The sequence below is a fragment of the Lepidochelys olivacea genome (genome assembly GCF_965140295.1).
Source record: "Lepidochelys olivacea isolate rLepOli2 genome assembly, chromosome: 9".
In the NCBI taxonomy this organism is placed as follows: Eukaryota; Metazoa; Chordata; order Testudines; family Cheloniidae; genus Lepidochelys; species Lepidochelys olivacea.
Window position 1 is genome coordinate 6,937,107 of NC_140419.1, and position 20,369 is coordinate 6,957,475.

General features: G+C 45.5%; 1 protein-coding gene across 2 annotated transcripts; it reads left to right on the plus strand.

The window, feature by feature from the left end:
- The first annotated feature begins 927 nt into the window (after positions 1-927).
- COPS7B (COP9 signalosome subunit 7B) lies at positions 928-18,473 on the plus strand. Of its 2 annotated transcripts, none has more exons than XM_084639290.1 (7): positions 928-1,071; positions 4,621-4,797; positions 6,122-6,197; positions 12,365-12,453; positions 13,061-13,263; positions 14,859-14,964; positions 17,070-18,473. In XM_084639290.1, exons 2-7 carry the CDS (start codon positions 4,636-4,638, stop codon positions 17,226-17,228), a joined length of 795 nt encoding a protein of 264 aa, XP_084495416.1. In that variant the 5' UTR covers positions 928-1,071; positions 4,621-4,635; the 3' UTR covers positions 17,229-18,473. The 2 variants fall into 2 exon arrangements, with proteins under 2 accessions (XP_084495416.1, XP_084495415.1); XM_084639289.1 differs by having other exon boundaries at positions 959-1,067.
- The last annotated feature ends 1,896 nt before the right edge of the window (positions 18,474-20,369 follow it).

Here is a 20,369-nt window from a genome sequence, read left to right on the forward strand (position 1 = left end):
GTATAAGTAGGGGCATAGCGAGCAGATCGAGGGACGTGATCGTTCCCCTCTATTCGACATTGGTGAGGCCTCATCTGGAGTACTGTGTCCAGTTTTGGGCCCCACACTTCAAGAAGGATGTGGATAAATTGGAGAGAGTCCAGCGAAGGGCAACAAAAATTATTAGGGGACTGGAACACATGAGTTATGAGGAGAGGCTGAGGGAGCTGGGATTGTTTAGCCTGCAGAAGAGAAGAATGAGGGGGGATTTGATAGCTGCTTTCAACTACCTGAAAGGGGGTTCCAAAGAGGATGGCTCTAGACTGTTCTCAATGGTAGCAGATGACAGAACGAGGAGTAATGGTCTCAAGTTGCAGTGGGGGAGGTTTAGGTTGGATATTAGGAAAAACTTTTTCACTAAGAGGGTGGTGAAACACTGGAATGCGTTACCTAGGGAGGTGGTAGAATCTCCTTCCTTAGAGGTTTTTAAGGTCAGGCTTGACAAAGCCCTGGCTGGGATGATTTAACTGGGAATTGGTCCTGCTTTGAGCAGGGGGTTGGACTAGATGACCTTCTGGGGTCCCTTCCAACCCTGATATTCTATGATTCTATGATTCTAGGTGGCAGCACTAGACCAGCCTGACCTCCGAACTTCACAGACAATGGCCAAGAACACTCAGATGTCTTACCCTGACCCTAACCTGACCTCTGACCCTGTTCCCTCCCTGACCTCTGACCCTGTCCCCAGCCTGACCTCTGACCTTGTCCCCGTCCTGACCTCCGACCTACACAGGCAACGGCCAATAACGCTCAGATGTCAGCTCCCTTGACCCTGTCCCAGCCTGACCTTTGGCCTGCCCCGATGCTGGCCACGAGCCGGCGCCGGGCCCCCCCGTCCCGTGACGCAGGCTGACCAGCGGGGGCGCGCCCCGTGCCCGGCCCCTGGGCCCGGCCGGCGGGCGGAACGCGGCGCGCGGGCGGCGGGGGCCGGGGGAAGGAGCTGAGCGCAGGACGCCGGCGCCGCTGTCATGGCGGCCTGAGGAGCAGCGGGGGAGGCGCCGGGAGCCGGACGGAGGCGGCCGGAGCAGGCAGGTCAGCCCCTCCCCGCCCTGCTCTCACAGCCCCTAGGGCGGCCTGAGGGTCTCCCCGCCCCGCGGGGCCCCCGCCTGCGCTTCTAGCCGCGCTCGCCGGCGTCCCCGCCCCCGGGACCCCCACGGCTACCGGCCCCCGCCGCTAGCGGGGCTCTCCCGGCTCCAGGCCCCCCGATGCTCTCTAAGGGGACGAGGCCCCCTCATCGACCCCTCCCCCGCAGCTCCCCTTGCCTGGGCTCCCATTGCCCCCTCACAGCTATCGGGGGTCTCCCTGGCTGCCCCCCCAGCCCTCCCTTCTCTGAGCTACCCCGGGGGGGGGGTGTCTCTTTTTGGGCCCCCCATGGACCCTCTCTTCTCTAATTTAACCCGAGAAAGGGACTCCCTGGCTGGGCTCTCCTGGATCCCTCTTTCTCTACCATGCCTCAGGCCAGGGGGTCTCCCTGGCTGGGCTCCCCTGAGCTCCTCTTCTCTGAGGTACCCCGGGAGGGGGGTTTCTCTGATTGGGCCCCCCATGAGTCTCTGGGAACTTCATTGTCCCCTTCCTTTCCATCTACATGAGGGGCGGAGAGAGGGTTTCTTTCTTGTCCCCGCCATCACCCACCGTACACTTTCACTCTCTACTACTTTGGTGGAGAAGACGGGGTTAATGTGGTCTGGTGTAAACTAGCAGTTTTCTGCTTGCCTTCAGTGCTTGGTGTGAATTGGTAGCTTTGTCTGACTTTAGGTGTGAGCTATGTAACTTGAGTCCTCCTTTAATATTAATGTGTCCTGGTTAATGAGAGGTTTCTGTCTCCAGGATGCCTTATTTTCCTCCAGCCCTTTGCCAGTTTGAATTAGTTTCTGATTATGGTCTAAACACGTGGGCATTTGCAGAGACCTCTGTTCTGCTCCTCCTGTTGGAGGCAAATTGTTCTACACAGAAGATACCCAGTACATTCAGCTTTATCCCTTTTTTGTGCTCAGTGGTTTGCCTGCTACATCCAGGAAACCCTCTGCTTTCTCCCTTGCGCTCACACTGACCTCCAAGCCCTAGATGCTCTGATCTTTGGATAGTATGTTGCTGTGGGAAATCTGTATGTTCTTTTCCCCTTCACTCCTGAGGGTCCGTTTGACTTGACCCTGCTTTAGGACTTGTGGAAGGAAGAAATCCTGAGTACTGCACCTGTGTCTCTGGAGCGTTCAGGCAGCACACATGCGCGGTTTTGTATTGAAAAGATAAAAATGTACCTGAAAAGTGAAGTTTGACAAATAGGGTGGAAAAAATCCTGTTGTGCACCAACCTAGACAACCAAAACCACAGTGTGAAAAAGTGAAATGTGACTATAAGACAAGTGCTACTGAGCACTTGAAAATACTGGGTGTATGGTTTGCCAGGCTCATTTGAACTGAAAACAAAACCTACCTACCTACCCCCTCAGTTCTTAGCAAACCGAAAAAGGAATAAGGGATGATTTTCCCACCGGGCACTCATGCCAGGTTTGCCATTTGCTTCTGTGCTACCAACACATTCATGGGGATGATACTTCAGGAAAAGTGTGTACATAACTGGCAGTGTGGAACATGCAATCTGGAGTGTGGACAGCAGAACAGATCCAAAGAAAGAATCCAGCAAAATGGGTAAATGATCAGTTTCTTCCAGAAAGTAGCCCTGACCCATTGGCTAAGGTCTGGAAATGAGTCCGAAGACCTGGGTTCTGTATCCATCTCTCACTGACTCGCTATGTTCTTGAGCAAACTATTTCACCTTCAAGTCTGTTTACCCATCTGTAAAATGTGGATAATAATGCTTACCTAGTCTTGGAAAGCACTTGGAGAGCTACTGATGAAAGTACATCTGCTTTGATACTAACAAATAGCATAATAACTTTGCGCTTATCTACATAAGTGCAAAGTTATGCTGTTTCATAGGTCACACAAAAAATAAGCTGGCGAAAGGGAATGTTTCATATAGGGAAGCCATAATTTCATGCTGCATTTGTGATGCTGGTTGTACTTTGATAAATTATCTTAAAATATTTCTTTCATCTATATAGCAATCGCTTTTCATCAGGCTAAAAAAAATCTATTTAGTCTTAAACTGGTAGCCTCAAGTGATACCTGGGAACCAGAAAGTAACACTATGGTGCCTCTATCACCAGTGATTTTAAAAATAAAAGAGGTGGAGACTTTGCACTACTTTCACAACAGGACCAGGAAAAACCCACTCTGTCACAATCTTGTACAACACATTCAGCATTTGTAGTGCCTTGAAGGATAGTCTTGTGCTTAAGGCAAATGCCTAGGAGCCATGAAATCTGCATTCATTTACAGTTCTATCACATTTCCTGTGTGACTGTGAGTTAGTCACTTGACTGCTTAGTGCCTCAGTTTCCTTTTCTGTGAAAGCAGATGATAATACTGATTTACTCCTTAGATGTATTATGAGACACAGGGATGGTAGCTCAAGTAGATCTACGTGAGCTAACTTTACTACTCCACTATCCAAGCTAGTTAGATTAAAGTTGCAGCAGCCTGTGTTTCAGCATAGACAGTACAAGCCCACCCAGAACCCTGGGTATTTACTAGTGGGACTAATGCGGATAGAAAGATTAACAGCAAGATCTTAAAATTGTCACCAGAATATGTCCTTTGTAAATATAACATGAAAAAATCGTGCCCAGTAGTGATTCAGGGCTTGGGAGATCAAGTTCACCGTAGCTTGCAACTGACTTGTAATTTACCACATTTATTTATTTTCTGAACTTGTCAGCTGGTAACTGAATTTGACATTTCAGAATCCAAATTATAATGCTCAGAGTGAAGATGTATTGGACCAGAATTAAAGACAAAGATTTACCTTTATAAAGAAAGGGTATTTTTTTAAGCATTTAATCCATGTAAATAACATAAATCAATTTAACTCTGCCCTGTTGGCAAAAATGCACAGTAATCAAGTAAGCTAGTGACAGAGCTTTTTCATTTTTCCCTCTTTGGCTCTGAAAGCAGTTGGAGTTCTGTGCTCCTGCCTTGTTAACTGACAGGTATTCAGATACTATTGGGAAAGATACATTGGCTTGTACAGTGCAAGTGGATTATTTTTGGACACACACACATAAAGGGTTAAATCAGTTGCTCTTTGTTTGCTGTGTAATGAGTTGTGACGTGGAAGGAGTCTCAGCCAGTTCCTAGTAGACATCGCAAAACCCACCACCAATTTTGTCACCACTTAGCAATCTCAAAAGAATTGAAAGCCTGAGTTGGCCATGGAATCTGAACCCCCCTTCCTAGTCCTAGAGGAGCCCTTCCAGGGCATAGGTGAGGCACGTTGACAGGACAGTGTGCAGGAAGCTTTTAAAGCTATTGCCTGAGCTGTTGCTGCTCTATGGATAAATAGGACTTTGGCCCCCAGGCTTAGTCCTGCTCTCATCACTAGCACTGAATTATCATGAAAAACAAGGCAAAGTTAAGTGTGGAATGTTACCATCCTGGACATGCTTCCTGATCCACTTCTAAGTAGTGCTTTGCACAAAGATGGAGGAAAGAGTCATTCAAACCATTTCTTTTTTGGCAGATTGAAAAATCTAGAATGGCCGGAGAACAGAAACCATCCTGCAATCTTCTTGAGCAGTTTATTTTATTAGCCAAAGGCACCAACGGATCAGCTCTGACTGTTCTGATAAACCAAGTGCTAGAGGCTCCTGGGGTTTATGTCTTTGGCGAGCTGTTGGAGTTAACAAACGTGCAAGAGGTAAGAGTTAAGTTGCCATCTCTTTTCTTCTTCCCCTCCGCTTCCCCCACTCCCTTCTGGTTTAAGAGCTCTCCTTGGAATTTCCTTGCACATAGTAGACTGGGATGGTAGAATCTCCATCTTGGGAAAAGCCTGACATAATTTACCCCAGTTTTCCAATGCTTCTATCATGCCCTGAGTCAGAATGACAGATTTACACAGAATTGTGAGGACCTGGTTTACATAAGGGGATCGCTTTTGTCTTATGCATTTTTTTGGATTCAAATAATAAAATGATGCCTATGCAAGGCTCCAGACATCCTAACTTGTGACTGTTAATACAATACAATTTCAGTAACGCTCAATCATTGAAACTAGGATTCCAGCCAGCCAGCCACCAGCAAAAAAGTGCCTTTCTATTCTGTCATTGTTCTGGGAAGCATACCGTTAGCCTTCTCTAAAACTCCTGTCACGGATGTATTTTGCAGCATGCCCAGAAGATCACCACGTTTGGGCTGTTTCAGAGCAAAGTGGGGAGCAAGTTTCAGACTCCCAGAGCCCGCCTAGAGAACACTCTACGAGCATCTCCATGTCTCTTACAATGAGTGGGATCTAGCTCCGTTACCTCTGCTGATTGCAGTTATGGCAGTATGACACACAGGAAGCTCAGCTTTCCAAACAGGCTTTTGTGCCTGGCCAAAAATGCCATCAACAGTTTTTAGCATCAATGTATATGTTTGGTTTCCCCCCAGTTTTTCCATGCAGTAAATCATGTGGCTTAGGAGAACTGATATACCAACCCAGGCTAGTGCCACAGCTGTTGTTCCAGTGCACTGTTTGCTTGTCAGAGGAAGTACAGAACTTTCAGAGGCAGACAACTTAAAATGATCTAACCTGCTTTGCTTTGAGATTGTTTGTGGTTTTGCAGGTTAACTGTCTCAGCTTCCCAGTGGCTAGTAAGGATTCTTAACCAACCAGCACCATAATCTGCTCATCTGTCATGTGATAAGAATACACAGCTGAATTCAAGTGGACACGTTCTTCATTTTATCTCTTAAGATGCTGCATGAAGCAAGCAGCTGACTGTATAAACCAAATTCAAGTTCTAATGCATGGAATAGGCTGTATCATCCTGATTCTAAACTACTGAAATGTAGTGCTGATTACATGACTTTGGAAAGGGTACAGCCCTCTGACAACTGAAAACAGCCCTTCTTTTATGTATTTTTAAAAAGTTACATATTCTTTGTGACATTAAAGCCAACACTGTGGAGAAGCTGTACACCAATATCCTATTGGCCATTATTGGCTTACATAAGATTTCTTTTGCTTTCCTCCTCTCCAGCTTGCTGAAGGGCCTAATGCTGCGTATTTCCAGTTGCTGAATCTGTTTGCCTACGGAACGTACCCAGATTATGTAGGTAAGAGGTTGCATTTAGCAAATGCTCTAAGAACCTGGCGAAGATTGAAAGGGCGGTGAGTGCGGGTACTGCAGTCTCTTCAGAACTAGCTTGTGCAACGTCTTATTTGTCTGGCCAGGCAGCTCAAGGTAGCTGACTTACACAAGTGCGTGATGCCTCCGTGAATGTGGCAGGTTGAAAAAATCTAAGGGTAAAATTCTGTCTGTCAGAGGCTTTCTGGATGAGTGGGGGCTACCCAGTTTATTGCACCCAAGGCAGCATGTATGATCACCTGCCCTATGGGCAGGTGGCTTATGTGTGCATTCGGTGCAAGGAGCTTCTGGCCCTCAGAGACCCTGTACGGGCTTTGGAGACCAGCGTGGCTGAGCTGGAGGAGCTAAGGGAGACAGAGAGGTACATATATGAGACTTTCCTGGACACAGTAGAATGGTCCCACTCCCGGTCTGACAGCCTCTGTGCTGTTGAGGAGCGTGAAAGACTCAGGGAAGAAGAACATCCAACTGGAGCAGAGGGAAATGATCCCATAGGTGGGACCCCACTTCCGGATGATGTTGTGGTATCCTCTTGCACTGAGGATACCTCTCCAGCAGAGGGAACTCCAGTTATTAGGAAGAGACCAGTATTCGTAATAGGCGATTCTGTCATTAGAAACATAGATAGCTGGGTTTGTAATGACCATGAGAACGGCATGGTGACTTGCCTGCCTGGTGCAAAGGTTGCAGATCTCTCGAGACATCTAGATGACTTATGTGTAGTGCTGGAGAGGAGCTGGTGGTCGTGGTACATGTAGGTACCGGTGATATAGGGAGGGATAGGAGAGAGGTCCTGGAGGCCAAATTTAGGCTGCTGGGTAAGAGATTGAAGATCAGGACCTCCATGGTAGCATTATCTGAAATGCTTCCAGTTCCATATACAGGGCCAGTTAGACAGGCAGAACTGCAGGGTCTCAATGCGTGGATGAGATGATGGCATAGGGAGGAGTAGTTTAGATTTATTAGGAACTGGGGCAACTTTGGGGAAAGGGGGAGCCTATACAGGAAGGAGGGGCTCCACCTAAACCAAAATGGAACCAGATTGCTGGCACATAACATTAAAAGGGTCGTAGAGCAGTTTTCAAACTAAGGGCTGCGAGGAAGCCAACACGTGTGGAGGAGCATGTGGTTCGGACAGAAACATCCCTTAGGGGAGGATCTACTAATGGAGATTCTCTGTGTCCTAGTAAGGAGGAGAGGATGGAAGGTAAAATACAGGTAGGATCTGAAGAAAAACAAACGAAAAATGTCTCATTCAATTGTATCATTTAACGGGAGACAACTAAAAAGTGACAAGTTTTTAAAGTGCTTCTATACCAATGCTAGAAGTCTAAATAATAAGATGAGTGAACTAGAGTACCCCATGTTAAATGAGGATATTGATATAATAGGCTTCACAGAAACTTGGTGGAATGAGGATAATCAGTGGGACACAGTAATACCAGGGTACAAAATATATCAGGAGGACAGAACAGGTCGTGCTGGTGTGGGAGTGGCACTATATGTGAAAGAAAGCGTAGAATCAAATGAAGTAAAAATCTTAAATGAACCAAACTGTACCTTACAATCTCTATGGATAGTAATTCCATGCTCGAATAATAAGAATATAGCAGTAGGGATATATTACCGACCACCTGACCAGGATGGTGATAGTGACTGAAATGCTCTGGGAGATTAGAGAAGCTATTAAAATAAAAAAACTCAATAATAATTGGGGATTTCAGCTATCCCCATATTGACTGGGTACATATCACCTCAGGATGGGATGCAGAGATAAAGTTTCTTGACACCTCAAATGACTGCTTCTTGGAGCAGCTAGTCCTGCAACCCACAAGAGGTGAGGCAATTCTTGATTTAGTCCTAAGTGGAGCACAGGATCAGGTCCAAGAGGTGACTATAGCTGGACAACTTAGTAATAGTGACCATAATATAATTAAATTTAACATCCCTATGGCAGGGAAAACACCACAGCAGCTCAGCACTGTAGCATTTAATTTCAGAAAGGGAACTACACAAAAATGAGGAGGTTAGTTAAACACAAATTAAAAAAGACAGCACCAAAAGTTAAATCCCTGCAAGCCGCATGGAAACTTTTTAAAGTCACCACAATAGAAGCTTCCACTTGAAAAAGTGGAAGTTAAATCCTAGTGAGGAAAATAGAAAGGAGCATAAACTCTTGCAAATGAAATGTAAAAATATAATTAGGAAGGCCAAAAAAGAATTTGAAGTACAGCTAGCCAAAGACTCAAAAAGTATTAGCAAAAAAAATTTTAAGTACATCGGAAGCAGGAAGCCTGCTAACAACCAGTGGGGCCACCAGATGATTGAGATGCTAAAGGAGCACTCAAGGACGATAAGGCCATTGCGGAGAAACTCAATTAATTCTTTGCATCGGTCTTCACGGCTGAGAATGTGAGGGAGATTCCCAAACCTGAGCCCTTCTTTTTAGGTGACGCATCTGAGGAACTGTCCCAGATTGAGGTGTCATTAGAGGAGGTTATGGAACAAATTGATAAACTAAACTGTAATAAGTCACCAGGACCTGATGGTATTCACCCAAGAGTTCTGAAGGAACTCAAATGTGAAATTGCAAGACTACTAACTGTAGTCTGTAACCTATCATTTAAATCAGCTTCTGTACCAAATGACTGGAGGATAGCAAATGTGATGTCAATTTTTAAAAAGGGCTTGTAGTGGGCAGATGCCCCATTCTGGTGTGGAAGGGGTTAGAGAAAGCCAAAGAGGCTGTGCAGAGCCCCAGCCAATCATGGAAAGGCTTAATGGGAGCCAGTCAAGTGGAGGCTTGAAAGTAGCCAATCAGGGCCAGGCTTCACAGGGCCCTATAAGAATGCTGCAGGGCAGAGAGGAAGGCAGTCTCTCCCTGGAGGGCAAATGGAGAAGAACTGGCTCTTAGAGAAGCACCTAAGACAGAGGAGGGCTGGGCAGGATCAGCAGAGGCTGGGAGAGCTCTAGGCTGACGACTGCCAGACTGGGGCCCTGAGACAAACGGGCAGAGAAGGTGCTGGGGCGACGGGGAAGTGACCCAGGGGAGTAAACAGTAGAGGAGAGTTGGAAGAGGGCAGTAAGTGGCTGCCACTAGAGGGTCCCTGAGTTGGGGCCCAGAGTAGCGGGTGGGCCTGTCCCATGTCCCCCCCCCCCCCCTTTTCCCCTACTTACCAATGAGGAGAGTGGCCTAAATCCGGACTGCAGTTTGGCCTTCACAACATCGCCTGGCAGCGAGTTCCACAGGTTGACCGTTTGTTGTGTGAAGAAGTACTTCTTTTTGATGTATTAAACCTGCTACCTATTAATTTCATTGGATGCCTCTAGTTCTTGTGTTATATGAAGGAGTAAATAACAGTTCCTTATTCACTTTATCTACACCCTTCCCAATTTCATAGACCTCTATCACATCCCCCTTAGTTGCCTCTTTTCTAAGCTGAACAGCCCATCTTTTAAATCTCTCCTCATATGGAAGCTGTTCCAGACCCCTAATCATTTTTATTGTCCTTCTCTGTACTTTCTCCAGTTCTAATGTCTTTTGTGAGATGGGGTGACCAGAACTGTATGCAGAATTCAAGGTGTGGGCATACTATGGATTTATACAGTGGCATTATGATATTTTCTGTCTTATCCATCCCTTTCATAATGGTTCCTAAAATTCTGTTTGCTTTTTTGACTGCTGCTGCATGTGGAGGAAATGTTTTCAGAGAACTATCCACAGTGACTCCAAGATCTTTCTTGAGTGGTAACAGCTAATTTAGACTCCATTATTTTGCGTGTATAATTGGGATTATGTTTTCCAGTATGCATTGTTTTACAATTATCAACATTGAATTTCATCTGCCATTTTGTTGCCCAGTCACCCAGTTTTGTGAGATCCCTTTGTAACTCTTTGGACTTAACTACCTTGAAATTTTGTATTGTCTGCAAACTTTGCCACCTCACTGTTTACTCCTTTGTCTAGATCATTTAAAATACGTTGAACAGCACTGGTCCCAGTACAGATTGTTGCGGGATCCTGCTGTTTACCTTTCTCCACTCTGAAAACTGATGATTTATTCCAATCCTTGGTTTCCTATCTTTTAACCAGTTACTGATCCACCAGAGGACCTTCCCTCTTATCCCATGACTGCTTACTTTGCTTAAGAGTCTTTGATAAGGGACTTTGTCAGTGGTTTTCTGAAAGTCCAAGTATACTGTTTCCTCTGGGTCACCCTTGTCTACATGTTTGTTTGACCCCCTCAAAGAATTCTAATAGATTGGTGAAGCATGATTTCTCTTTACAATAGCTGTGTTGACCATTTCCCAACGTACAGTTCATCTTTGCACTGATAATTCGATTCTTTACTCGGGTTTCAACCAATTTGCCTGGTCCTGAAGTTAGACTTACTAGCCTGTAATTGCCAGTACAGCTTCTGGAGCCTTTTTTTTTAAAAATCCAGTGTTACATTAACTATCCTCCAGTCATCTGGTACAGAGGCTGATTTAAGCAATAGGTTACATACCAGTTAGTAGTTCTGCAATTTCATGGTTGAGTTCCTTCAGAATTCTTGGGTGAATACCATCTGGGCCTGGTGACTTATTGCTATTAAATTTATCAGTTTGTTCCCAAACCTCCTTTATTGACACCTCAATCTGGGACAGTTCCTCAGATTTGTCTACTGAAAAAGAAAAAAGCCTCAGGTGTGGGACTCTCCCTCACATCCCTTGCTGTGAAGACCGATGCAAAGAATTGATTTAGCTTCTCTGTAAATGTCTTGTCTTCCTTGAGTGCTCCTTTAGCATCTCAATTGTCCAGTGGCCGCACTGATTGACCAGCTTCCTGCTTCTGATGTACTTAACAAACTTGTTGCTGTAAGTTTTTGTGTCTTTTGCTAGTTCCTCTTCAAATTCTTTTTTGGCCGGTCAAATTATACTTTTACACTTGATTTGCCAGAGTTTATGCTCCTTTCTATTTGCCTCGGTGGGATTTGACTTCCAATTTGTAAAGGATATCTTGTTTTGTCTCTAACTCCATCTTTTACTCTGTTGTTTAGCCATGGTGGCATTTTTTTGGTCTTCTTACTGGTTTTTTAAATTATTTTTATTTGAGGTTATACCTATAGTGTAAGTTTCTATTATGGTGTTTTAAGACGTTTCCATGCAGTTTGCAGGCGTTTCACTCTTATGACTGTTCCTTTTCATTTCCATTTAACTTGCCTCCTCACTTTTGTGTAGCTCCTCTTTTTGTAGCCAAAGGCTACTATGGTGGGCTTCTTTGGTATTTCCCCACCCCAGTAAGGAGGTTACATGGAATTATAGTATGGTTGCTGGAACAGTTCCTGAAGCACCATACAATCCTTTGGGCTGGAAGGTGCGACTGAAAAATAAGATAGTAAGGGAGAGAGTAATCACCACCTTCCAGATAAAAATGGGGAGGGGACAGAGGAGGCCAAAAAGGAAAGAATTGGATGAGATGGGTAAGATGGATTCCGTATTGGCCAGATAACCTTCATGTCACTGAAATACTAACTCTTTCATTAACGCACCCATTCCGAAGAGCGCCTTTGCTTTTGAAAGCAGCCAGCCTCCCTTCTGTTTGTGAATACACTCGGGGCATGTGGTTACTGTGGTGATAGGATGGCCATAGAAGTATCTAGATTAATAATTTCTCTTCTCTCCATGAACCTGATGTTTGACACTTCCATACGTAGTTCCCAAGCGCTTCAGAGAAGTAAGTATCATCCACAGTTTTACAGCTGGTGAAACCAAAGTCCAAGGTTTTATTAGCATGGGCTTACTGAAAGAGGACAAATAGTTTGGTCTTGGAAACAAAATATTAACCATGTGTCTTGGCAGGATTTCACCTGTAGACATGTGAATTATGTTCTGTATTTTTGTGGTTCTGGTTTTGGAATTAGAACAGTTAATAACTGACTTTCTTTTTATTCTGCCTCTGTTTCTCCTTGGGTATGGTCCAGCTGTTACTTATGGCAGCACTGTCTTCTCACTAGCACCCCTTCGTAGCACAAGGAGTACTTAGTGCTACCGACTTCTGGGGTGCAACTCAGTCAAAGACTTTAATCTGAAGGTTTTGTTTAATTCTTGAAGGAAAATCCGTAACTTTATTCTCAATTTTTTTACATTGAACAGCAAACAAGGATAACCTGCCAGAGTTAACGGGGGCCCAGAAGAACAAGCTGAAACACTTAACTATTGTAAGCTTGGCTGCCAGAATGAAGGTAAAATTCAGAAATCTTGGCTAAGTAATGCCAGCCATTTCTGCAAGTGGCATCCAAGTATTGTACTCGGGTTTGCGTTAGGCTGCATGAGTGCTCTGGAAAACCTGTGACTAGAAAATTACCTGCAGTGTACAGTGCTCCCCTGTATTCATGGAACTCAGTAACTTATGAAGGACTTCCAAGGACTGAATGTTTGGAATGGCTGAACAGCTCTATAAAGAGTGAGAAATGGGCATTCTGGGAGGAGAAATCAGATTGGCTAATGGAGGTGGGACTCGCTTGCCCATCTACCTCTTGAAAATCTTTGTCAATTCTGGGTGGGGGAGGGAATTGACTATTTTACCTTCCACAATACTGCCACCCCAACCCACTCTTCAGAACTTACTGTAATAAAGGCTTACAGGAATGTCTTGTGTGTGACGTGACCTAATAGTATCTGCTTCCTTTGATACTATTTGATACTTTCCCACTCACCCTTTACCTGCGGGATGCATACAATAAATGTTTGTTTGATTGCAAGCTTCTACTAACCCTACTTCCAGACAATGCTTAACTTTCCATTCTGGACCCACAAGTGACTGTTTGTTCTTGGATTTCCTGTTTCTAGTGCATTCCTTACTCTGTGCTGCTCAAAGACCTGGACATGAGGAATCTGAGGGAGTTGGAAGATCTAATCATTGAAGCTGTGTATACAGATGTTATTCAGGGGAAACTGGATCAGCGCAACCAGGTGCTGGAGGTGGATTTCTGTATCGGCAGAGACATTCAGAAGAAGGACATCAGTAATATTGTTAAAACTCTCCAAGAATGGTGAGGCAGGAGGCTCCTCCACCTTGTCTGATTTGCCTTTTAGGAATGTCTCAAAGGAAGTATCTCACCCTGGCTTTTTCTGAATCCTGTAAGACTCAAATGTTAGCTTAGTTTCAGCATATTCCATTCATTAGCACTCTCACACCATGAAAAGTCACTTGGCAAAGGGCCCCTCCTGGAAAAAAACTCTGATGCCCTCTCCAGTCTTTCTTACAGATGCTGTCATAGCAGTACATCCAATTTTACTACTGGCTTCAGATTCTAAAGTTACCTCAGTTCTTATCTTAGTTACCTCCACTCTTTGCTTTAGGGCCTCTCCTACAATTATGCTAAAGTGACATCATGGCCTCTACCTAGAGACAGACATCTTGTAGAATGACACCTTCTTCCTCCTACCATATTAATTTTGCTGATGAGCAAAGACAGATTTGTCCACTAATCCTCTGGTGATGAGAATTACTCAGGCAAATCTTAACAAACTGTATCTCAGAGTCACAGTACTTTAAACTTCACCTCTGAGATGTTTCAGATATCTCTTTAGGCCTCCCTTTATTGCTGGAGATGAAGCAGACCTCATGCTTTTGGCTGAGACCATCTTATTTGGTTACTCTAGTTTTTTTTTTTATCAAGTTTCCAGTAATCTGCCTTTCAGTCCTGTAGGATTCGTTCATTACTCAAAGGAGTTGCCACTTTTTTAGACCACAGAGACTGTGACTGATTCCCAGTTGACTACGTAATACAGTCATTGCCTAGCTGTTATGTGTACATTAGGAATAACAAAGATTAAGGAGCTGTGTAAGTGTGGTAACCTGGGTCACTTGTTTTTTCTCTTTTCCCTTCTCCGCTCCTGCTTCCCCCGCACTGCAAGGAAGGAGTGCAGCCGCTTCTTGGATCTTTCTGTATTGCTTGGTGTGCAACTCTGAACCCACTTCAGATCCCTTTCCATTCCTTCCCACAGTGAATGAGAGCTGGAACTTTCACTGAGTGGAGGAGGAGGTGTTCTTGTCACCCTGCTTGTTTATTTCTTTGGGGGACCTTGTCAGTGTGACTTTTATTTTCTGAATAATCTTAATAAATAAATAAATCAGTTTCTGATATATCCCCTTTGAAGTAGCAATTCCTGACTCTTTAAAAAGGTTTGAACATGTTTTTTGGCTTCTCTGTGGTGAATCTAATAGGATGTAATAGAGTAACTCCACCAGACATGCTGGGACCAGCCCCTGCTTCCTCTCTGTTCACACGCCTTTCTGCTGCCTCTTTTGTTTCAGCTTTGGCTTCACTACTGCTGGCAAATACCTTCTTACAGGGCGAAAGGAAGTGTGTACATGGGAGCTCCTTCTAGACTGGCCATCAGCAAATTAGCGAAACTGAGTAGATGCATGTTCAAGCCTTTTTACACAAAGTGTAAACACTGAAACAATAGAATAAAACGTCTTTTTCCACTAAATTCTTTCAGCTCTAATCATCTTAGTTGCTAATGTTAAATATAAGCCCCCAAACTTTCAGACAGAACTGTGTTTTGTTTTGTTTTTTCAAATTGAGTGTCCCTTTCAAACTGTCCAGCATTGAACACCCGAGTGTTGTTACATTTTCAGGTGTGATGGGTGTGAAGCGGTTCTGTTAGGAATTGAACAGCAAGTGCTTAGAGCCAACCAGTATAAGGAGAACCACAACCGAACTCAGCAACAGGTAGAGACAGAGGTAGGTGTAGAATCACTCCTGTCCTCTCGTGATGAGCGTGTCGGATACACCTTCAAGTTTCTCTTGGTAAATTTCTGTGCTTATTAAAGTGAGAAACTAAGTGGCCTGGTTAACACATAGTGTGAGCAGGAGTCTTTTAACCTTCCCTTGCACAGCACTGCCAATGTCCCTCAATCCTCACCTTGCAACACTCCCTGCTGTTCAGTCCAGGGCTTCTGCTAGGTGGAGACTGACAATCATGCCAAACAGATGTGCTAGTCTTGTGATGCACCCTCTAGGAAAGAACTTGGATTCCTCCTCTCCCCAGCTATATTAACTTCACTGATGAGCTAAGGCAGATTTGACCACTGACCACCTGATGTGTGGGTTTCTGAGTCATCCTTTATAAACTTGCTGGGAGCTCCTTGCGTTGATTTGTTAGGAAACCAATTTTTTAACACACAAAACATGATGGAAATCTGATGTTTCTACAACTTTAGATTTCACTGTGAATAATGAAAATCCAGAAGGAATAAGAAAAAATAGTTAATTTATTGTAAACCTAGGAATGTCGTTAAAAACCTCTCCATAGCCATTCCTAGACATCCCTCTGAATTGCATCGGAAGTGGTGAAAGTGTGGTACATTCTTTCCTTAAAACCCTAAATTGTAGCTGCAAAAAGTGTTTTGAAACACTTTGGTGAGAGTGCCTCATTTGTTAACCCTGCAAACGTGGACAGCCCCCTGCCATCCCAAGGAATACATACAAGGGACTACATTTTCAAGACTGGCTAGTGATTTTGGATACCCAACTTGAACTCCCTTAATAGAGGTTTGTCGTTCACTGGATGAGTCCTCAACAATTTCTGAAAGTCCGATCCATTTAACATGTCAACTTGAGTACCCCAAGATGGCACCCCAAATCCTGAAATTGCTTTTTGAAAATTTGAGCCAAAATGTTTTTCCCCCTATTCCTGTAATATCCAGAGATGGCCAACAGAGGGCAGCCTAAGCACACGGTTTTAGTCTCTGCTGATGGTATTTGTTTGTGAGAACAAAACTACAACTGCAAAGATGAGATCGGTTCCCTTGAGGCTAGCTCAAGGTTCATTTCTTGCAATCCTGCATCCCAGCAGGTTCACGCTGGCCCTTTGAAGCTGTTTATATTCAGTGATTTGACTGGTACCCAGGACACGTCTGAGGAGTCCTGTGGCACCTTAAAGACGAAAAACCCACTTCTTCAGATGCATGGAGAAGTGAGGTTTTTTTACCCACAAAAACTTATGCCCAAATAAATCTGTTCGTCTTTAAGGTGCCACCAGACTCCTCGTTGTTTTTGTGGATATAGACTAACACGGCTACCCCTCTGATACGTAAGACACATTTGGTTTGCTGGGTGTTTCTAGCCTTGGGGAGTCTGGACTCCTGACTTCTATGCTCATTTCAGGTTGCTTTTTTTGTTTTGTTTTGTCAGTTCACTAATTCTTTTTGTGGCACCCCCCTGAGGTCCAGTGTTTGGAGGGTGAGGTGCCGTGCAGATGGCACTTCCCACTGTTTCCTGGTGCATGGGAAGGATACCACTATGTGCTTGCTCGTCGAACACACCCCAGATTTGAGGGTAGCCTCCATTCCTACCTTCGAGGAGAATTGTGGATCAGCTGGCTGATTGGTCCGAATAGCTTTCCTTTCCCTTTGCTCTGCAGAGCTGTTCTAGGTGTTTTTTTTGTTTTGTTTTGTTTCCCTCCCCACGAATCCCAGGCACGCCCTGTCAGTAAACACACCCTTGAGGTCTGCAGCCTGGTGAGATGGCTGCCTCCTGCAGTCAGGCAGTGGAAAGTCGCTATGCTACTCCTGGTGTCTAGTAAAAGGTATCTGCAGCCCCTAATGGCCTCCAAACCAGGTCTAACATGGAGTATTACCAGGTCAGGTCATCTACAGGTTGTTAATGCCAACACCTAATAAAATCAAATCGAGAGGGTTTAATGTGTGTGCATGGGGAGATTTGTATCCAATGATGAGTTACTCTTCGAACTCAAGGGCATTTCCATTCTGTGCTTAGGAAGGGGCTTCCTCTCTGCTGTGGGGGTGGAAGAAGCAAATGCTGATTCGCTGTCTTTTCTCATCCAGGTCACAAACATAAAGAAAACATTAAAAGCCACGGCCTCATCATCAGCACAAGAGATGGAACAGCAGCTGGCAGATCGAGAGTGCCCTCCCCACGCAGAGCAAAGGCAGCCCACAAAAAAGATGTCCAAAGTCAAAGGGCTGGTCTCCAGCCGCCACTAGAACCTGCCATGTAGCCGTCATTCAGCCAGGAATGACGCCAGAAGGAGCAACAAAGGCCCCGTGTCTCCTTTTCGGTGGGTTCTGGGGCAGTCCTCTCCAGGCTGGCAAATATAAAAGCCCTGTTTGAATACAACCCCAAGCTGTCCATGCCTGGCTAAGCTACAGTGTGCAAATCTCATTCACGTCCAAGATGCCACCTGTTCTCCTAAGCCTTTAAAGAGGGACTTTCAGCCAGAGATAGTTACCACCAGGGGCAGAAAACCTGCGACACCAGGGGAACAGAATCTCTGTGGAAGGTTTTGCTCCCTCCCAGCCAGCCTTCCCGTGCTCCCTCTTGTGAGAAGTTTGCCATGCTGATTTAAAGTTCAAGATGACGTCTTCCATGGCAATCGGCTGAATCCCAAGATTGGGACTTAGCTTTTGAAGCCCCAGGCTGGGAGAGAGGAAGCTACCAACACAGATCTCTCTAATCCCAAAGGGAAGGGAGAACATTACTAGGCCAGGAGCAGCTCTACATTGAAATCTTCAACTTTCCCCAGGCCCCTCTGTATTTTAATTCACATTCTACCTCGCTCTGTGAGGTGAGATTCAGTGCTGAGCTGCGTTTACTAACCTGTTTACTGCCTTTACTAAGCCTATTAATCCACCACAGATTTAAAGAACTAGGCTACAGCTGTGAGGCTTCAGCACAGGGAGGAGGAAGCAAGCTGCTCGCTTGCTCTCGAGCTCTCCGTATTACAGGTGGCTGGGGACCTATTGGAAGTCCTGTTCCTTCTCAGTGTGTCTGCATCCTCCCAGGGCTGCTTGTGAATTGTTCCCTTCCTGAAATCTTTAAAGCATAATACCTTAAATCTTCCTTGGAGATGACGTTTGGTGTGGAAGAGGAGCCACTGTGGCTTAGTGACGGGCCAGTGGCACAGAACCCGCTGACAGGCATGGCAGTGACATCCCCTTGCTGAAGCGATGGACTTTACTAGCCTTTCTGAACTTGAACGGTTTCAGGTTGTATTTTACTTTTTTTTTTTTTTGTACATTGTTGTGATTCTAAAGCATTTCGGCCTTTGTTTTGTGTTTGATATTTGTTACAGGCTAACTTCAGGGGACTTGCACCTCGTGTGGGAGGTTGGTGACTGTTTTTTTGTTTTTGTTTTGTTTTTTTTTAAGGGGAGGGCAGGGTTGAAATCTAAACTGCAATTCACATGAAAAAGTGAATTTTGGAACAAATTAAATGCTGATTTAATGTAGGAGTCGAGTCTTGGCTTTGGAGCAGCTGTGGGCAAGCACTGGACTAGGCTAGCTGGACACTGACATGGCCTTCATGGCTGGGTCATTGGAGTACCTCGCTGACACCTGACTCCATCTTCACGCACACTTGGCAGGCCAATAGGAGCTGAGGCACAAAAAATGTGATTTGCCCAAGGTCATGTAAGTGGTCTGTGTCAGAGCCAGGACCTGCACCCAGGTCTCCTGAGTCTTAACCCCTTACCCACAGGACCAGGAGGATTGAAGCTGTCCTACTTTGCTATCATGGTCTTCACAAAGTGTGTCCCTCCCCAGGAGTACCTGTCAGCTTGTCTGAGCACTGTTTCACAGCCTGGCCCACTTTCCTTTCAGCTTATCCACCCACTCTGCAGTGAGAAGCAACTTCTGTGCTGGGAAAGGCCAGCTGTTTAAGCAGAAGCTCATGTCTGCTGTGGGAGCCAAAAGAGCAGCATTTCTGAGACTTTTCTCGGGGAACATGGGGGCAGGACCTTGCTATAATTCAACCACCAACAGCTTCAGCTGGCCTTACATAGGTGTGTCCCATGCTTTGCACACACCCACCCTCCTCTCAGTGGTAGCTTGAATTCTTTGCTCTCTGCACTTTCCCATTCTTTACCCTAGAGCATGTTCTAGGTTTGGTATAAGTCTGCAGAAATAAATGACTCTTCTCACCTGTGCATAGACACAGCCGCCACAAGTAGTGGAGACAGGTGGACTATCTAAAATACCTTTAACCTGACATATGAGCTGGATTAGCTCCCTTGATTCCTGACTTTTTTCCTCTTCTGTGCCCCCCTCCCCAAGCCCGCAAACCAACTAAAAAGCCCAAGTGCTGGTGACAGATGCTGTATTGACAAGCCTAGAGCATGAAGTCGTCTCTGTAGTCTTTGAACAGGCAGCAGCTCTGCTAGCTTTTCCGCACTGCCTAGCTAAAGGTGCCTCTTCTCTGCCAAGCGGGGAGGAGCGTGTGAGCTCCAGGCACGCTTGCCCCTTGGCCTCTGGGGGGGCCAAGTCAGGTTTTTGTGATGTGGGTCCCCAGACTGAGTTCCAGGTAAAGTACTGCATGGCCACTGCAAACTGTTGTCGGTCATTGTGCAAACCCCCACCCCCAAGAAGACTGGCTGTGAATGGTGCCCTAGAGGTGAAAGGGCTCCACAGCCACATTCTCAAACCCCCACCCCCAAGAAGACTGGCTGTGAATGGTGCCCTAGAGGTGAAAGGGCTCCACAGCCACATTCTCAAACCCCCACCCCCAAGAAGACTACTGCTAGCTCACTTGTAACACCTGCCTTTTTGTGAGGAGGCAGGTTGAAGTTGACTGTCTTGAAAGAGGCCTAGGTCTTCAGGAAACAATGGCGTGCAGGGATCATGTGGGTGAAATCAATGTGAATTGGCCTAGTTCGTGTTCTTTGCCTGTCTTACTCGCTGTGCTGTGCTGAAGGGGAGCAGCCTCAGTCTGCTGAAGCTTCCTCACCATCAAGTTTTTACATTTTTACGAGCTCTATGCAAAAATCTGAAAACCCTGTTGGATGCTCAGGCCTTATTTTCACGGCTGTGTGCAGTGCCTTTGTTTAGTAGAGAAACAAGGGAAAGCTGCACCTTGCCTTGAGTAAAGAATGAATTCTTACTTCTGTGCACTACAGTCAGAGAGATGGGGGTGGAGCTCAGAGGAAAACAAGCTACTTTGCCCTAGTCACTTATGTTTGAGTGTGGACCATGTGCTGTACAGAGAGAGACATAATCCCTGCTCTGAGGGCTTGGTCTGAGACAAACCTTGATCAACTAAATCCGGTGCCTGGGGGAGATGCACAGCTCTGCAGCAGCTTGGTAATTGAGCTTGGAGGGAAGGCTTGGAAGTCATTCCAGGAGCAACGGGAC

Excerpts from the sequence above, each read along its gene's own strand:
- COPS7B (XM_084639290.1), top strand. The coding sequence starts at position 4,636 with ATGGCCGGAGAACAGAAACCATCCTGCAATCTTCTTGAGCAGTTTATT. Across the intron at positions 4,798-6,121 it reads AGTTAACAAACGTGCAAGAG|CTTGCTGAAGGGCCTAATGC; the intron begins GTAAGAGTTAAG and ends CCTCCTCTCCAG. Across the intron at positions 12,454-13,060 it reads GCTTGGCTGCCAGAATGAAG|TGCATTCCTTACTCTGTGCT; the intron begins GTAAAATTCAGA and ends TCCTGTTTCTAG.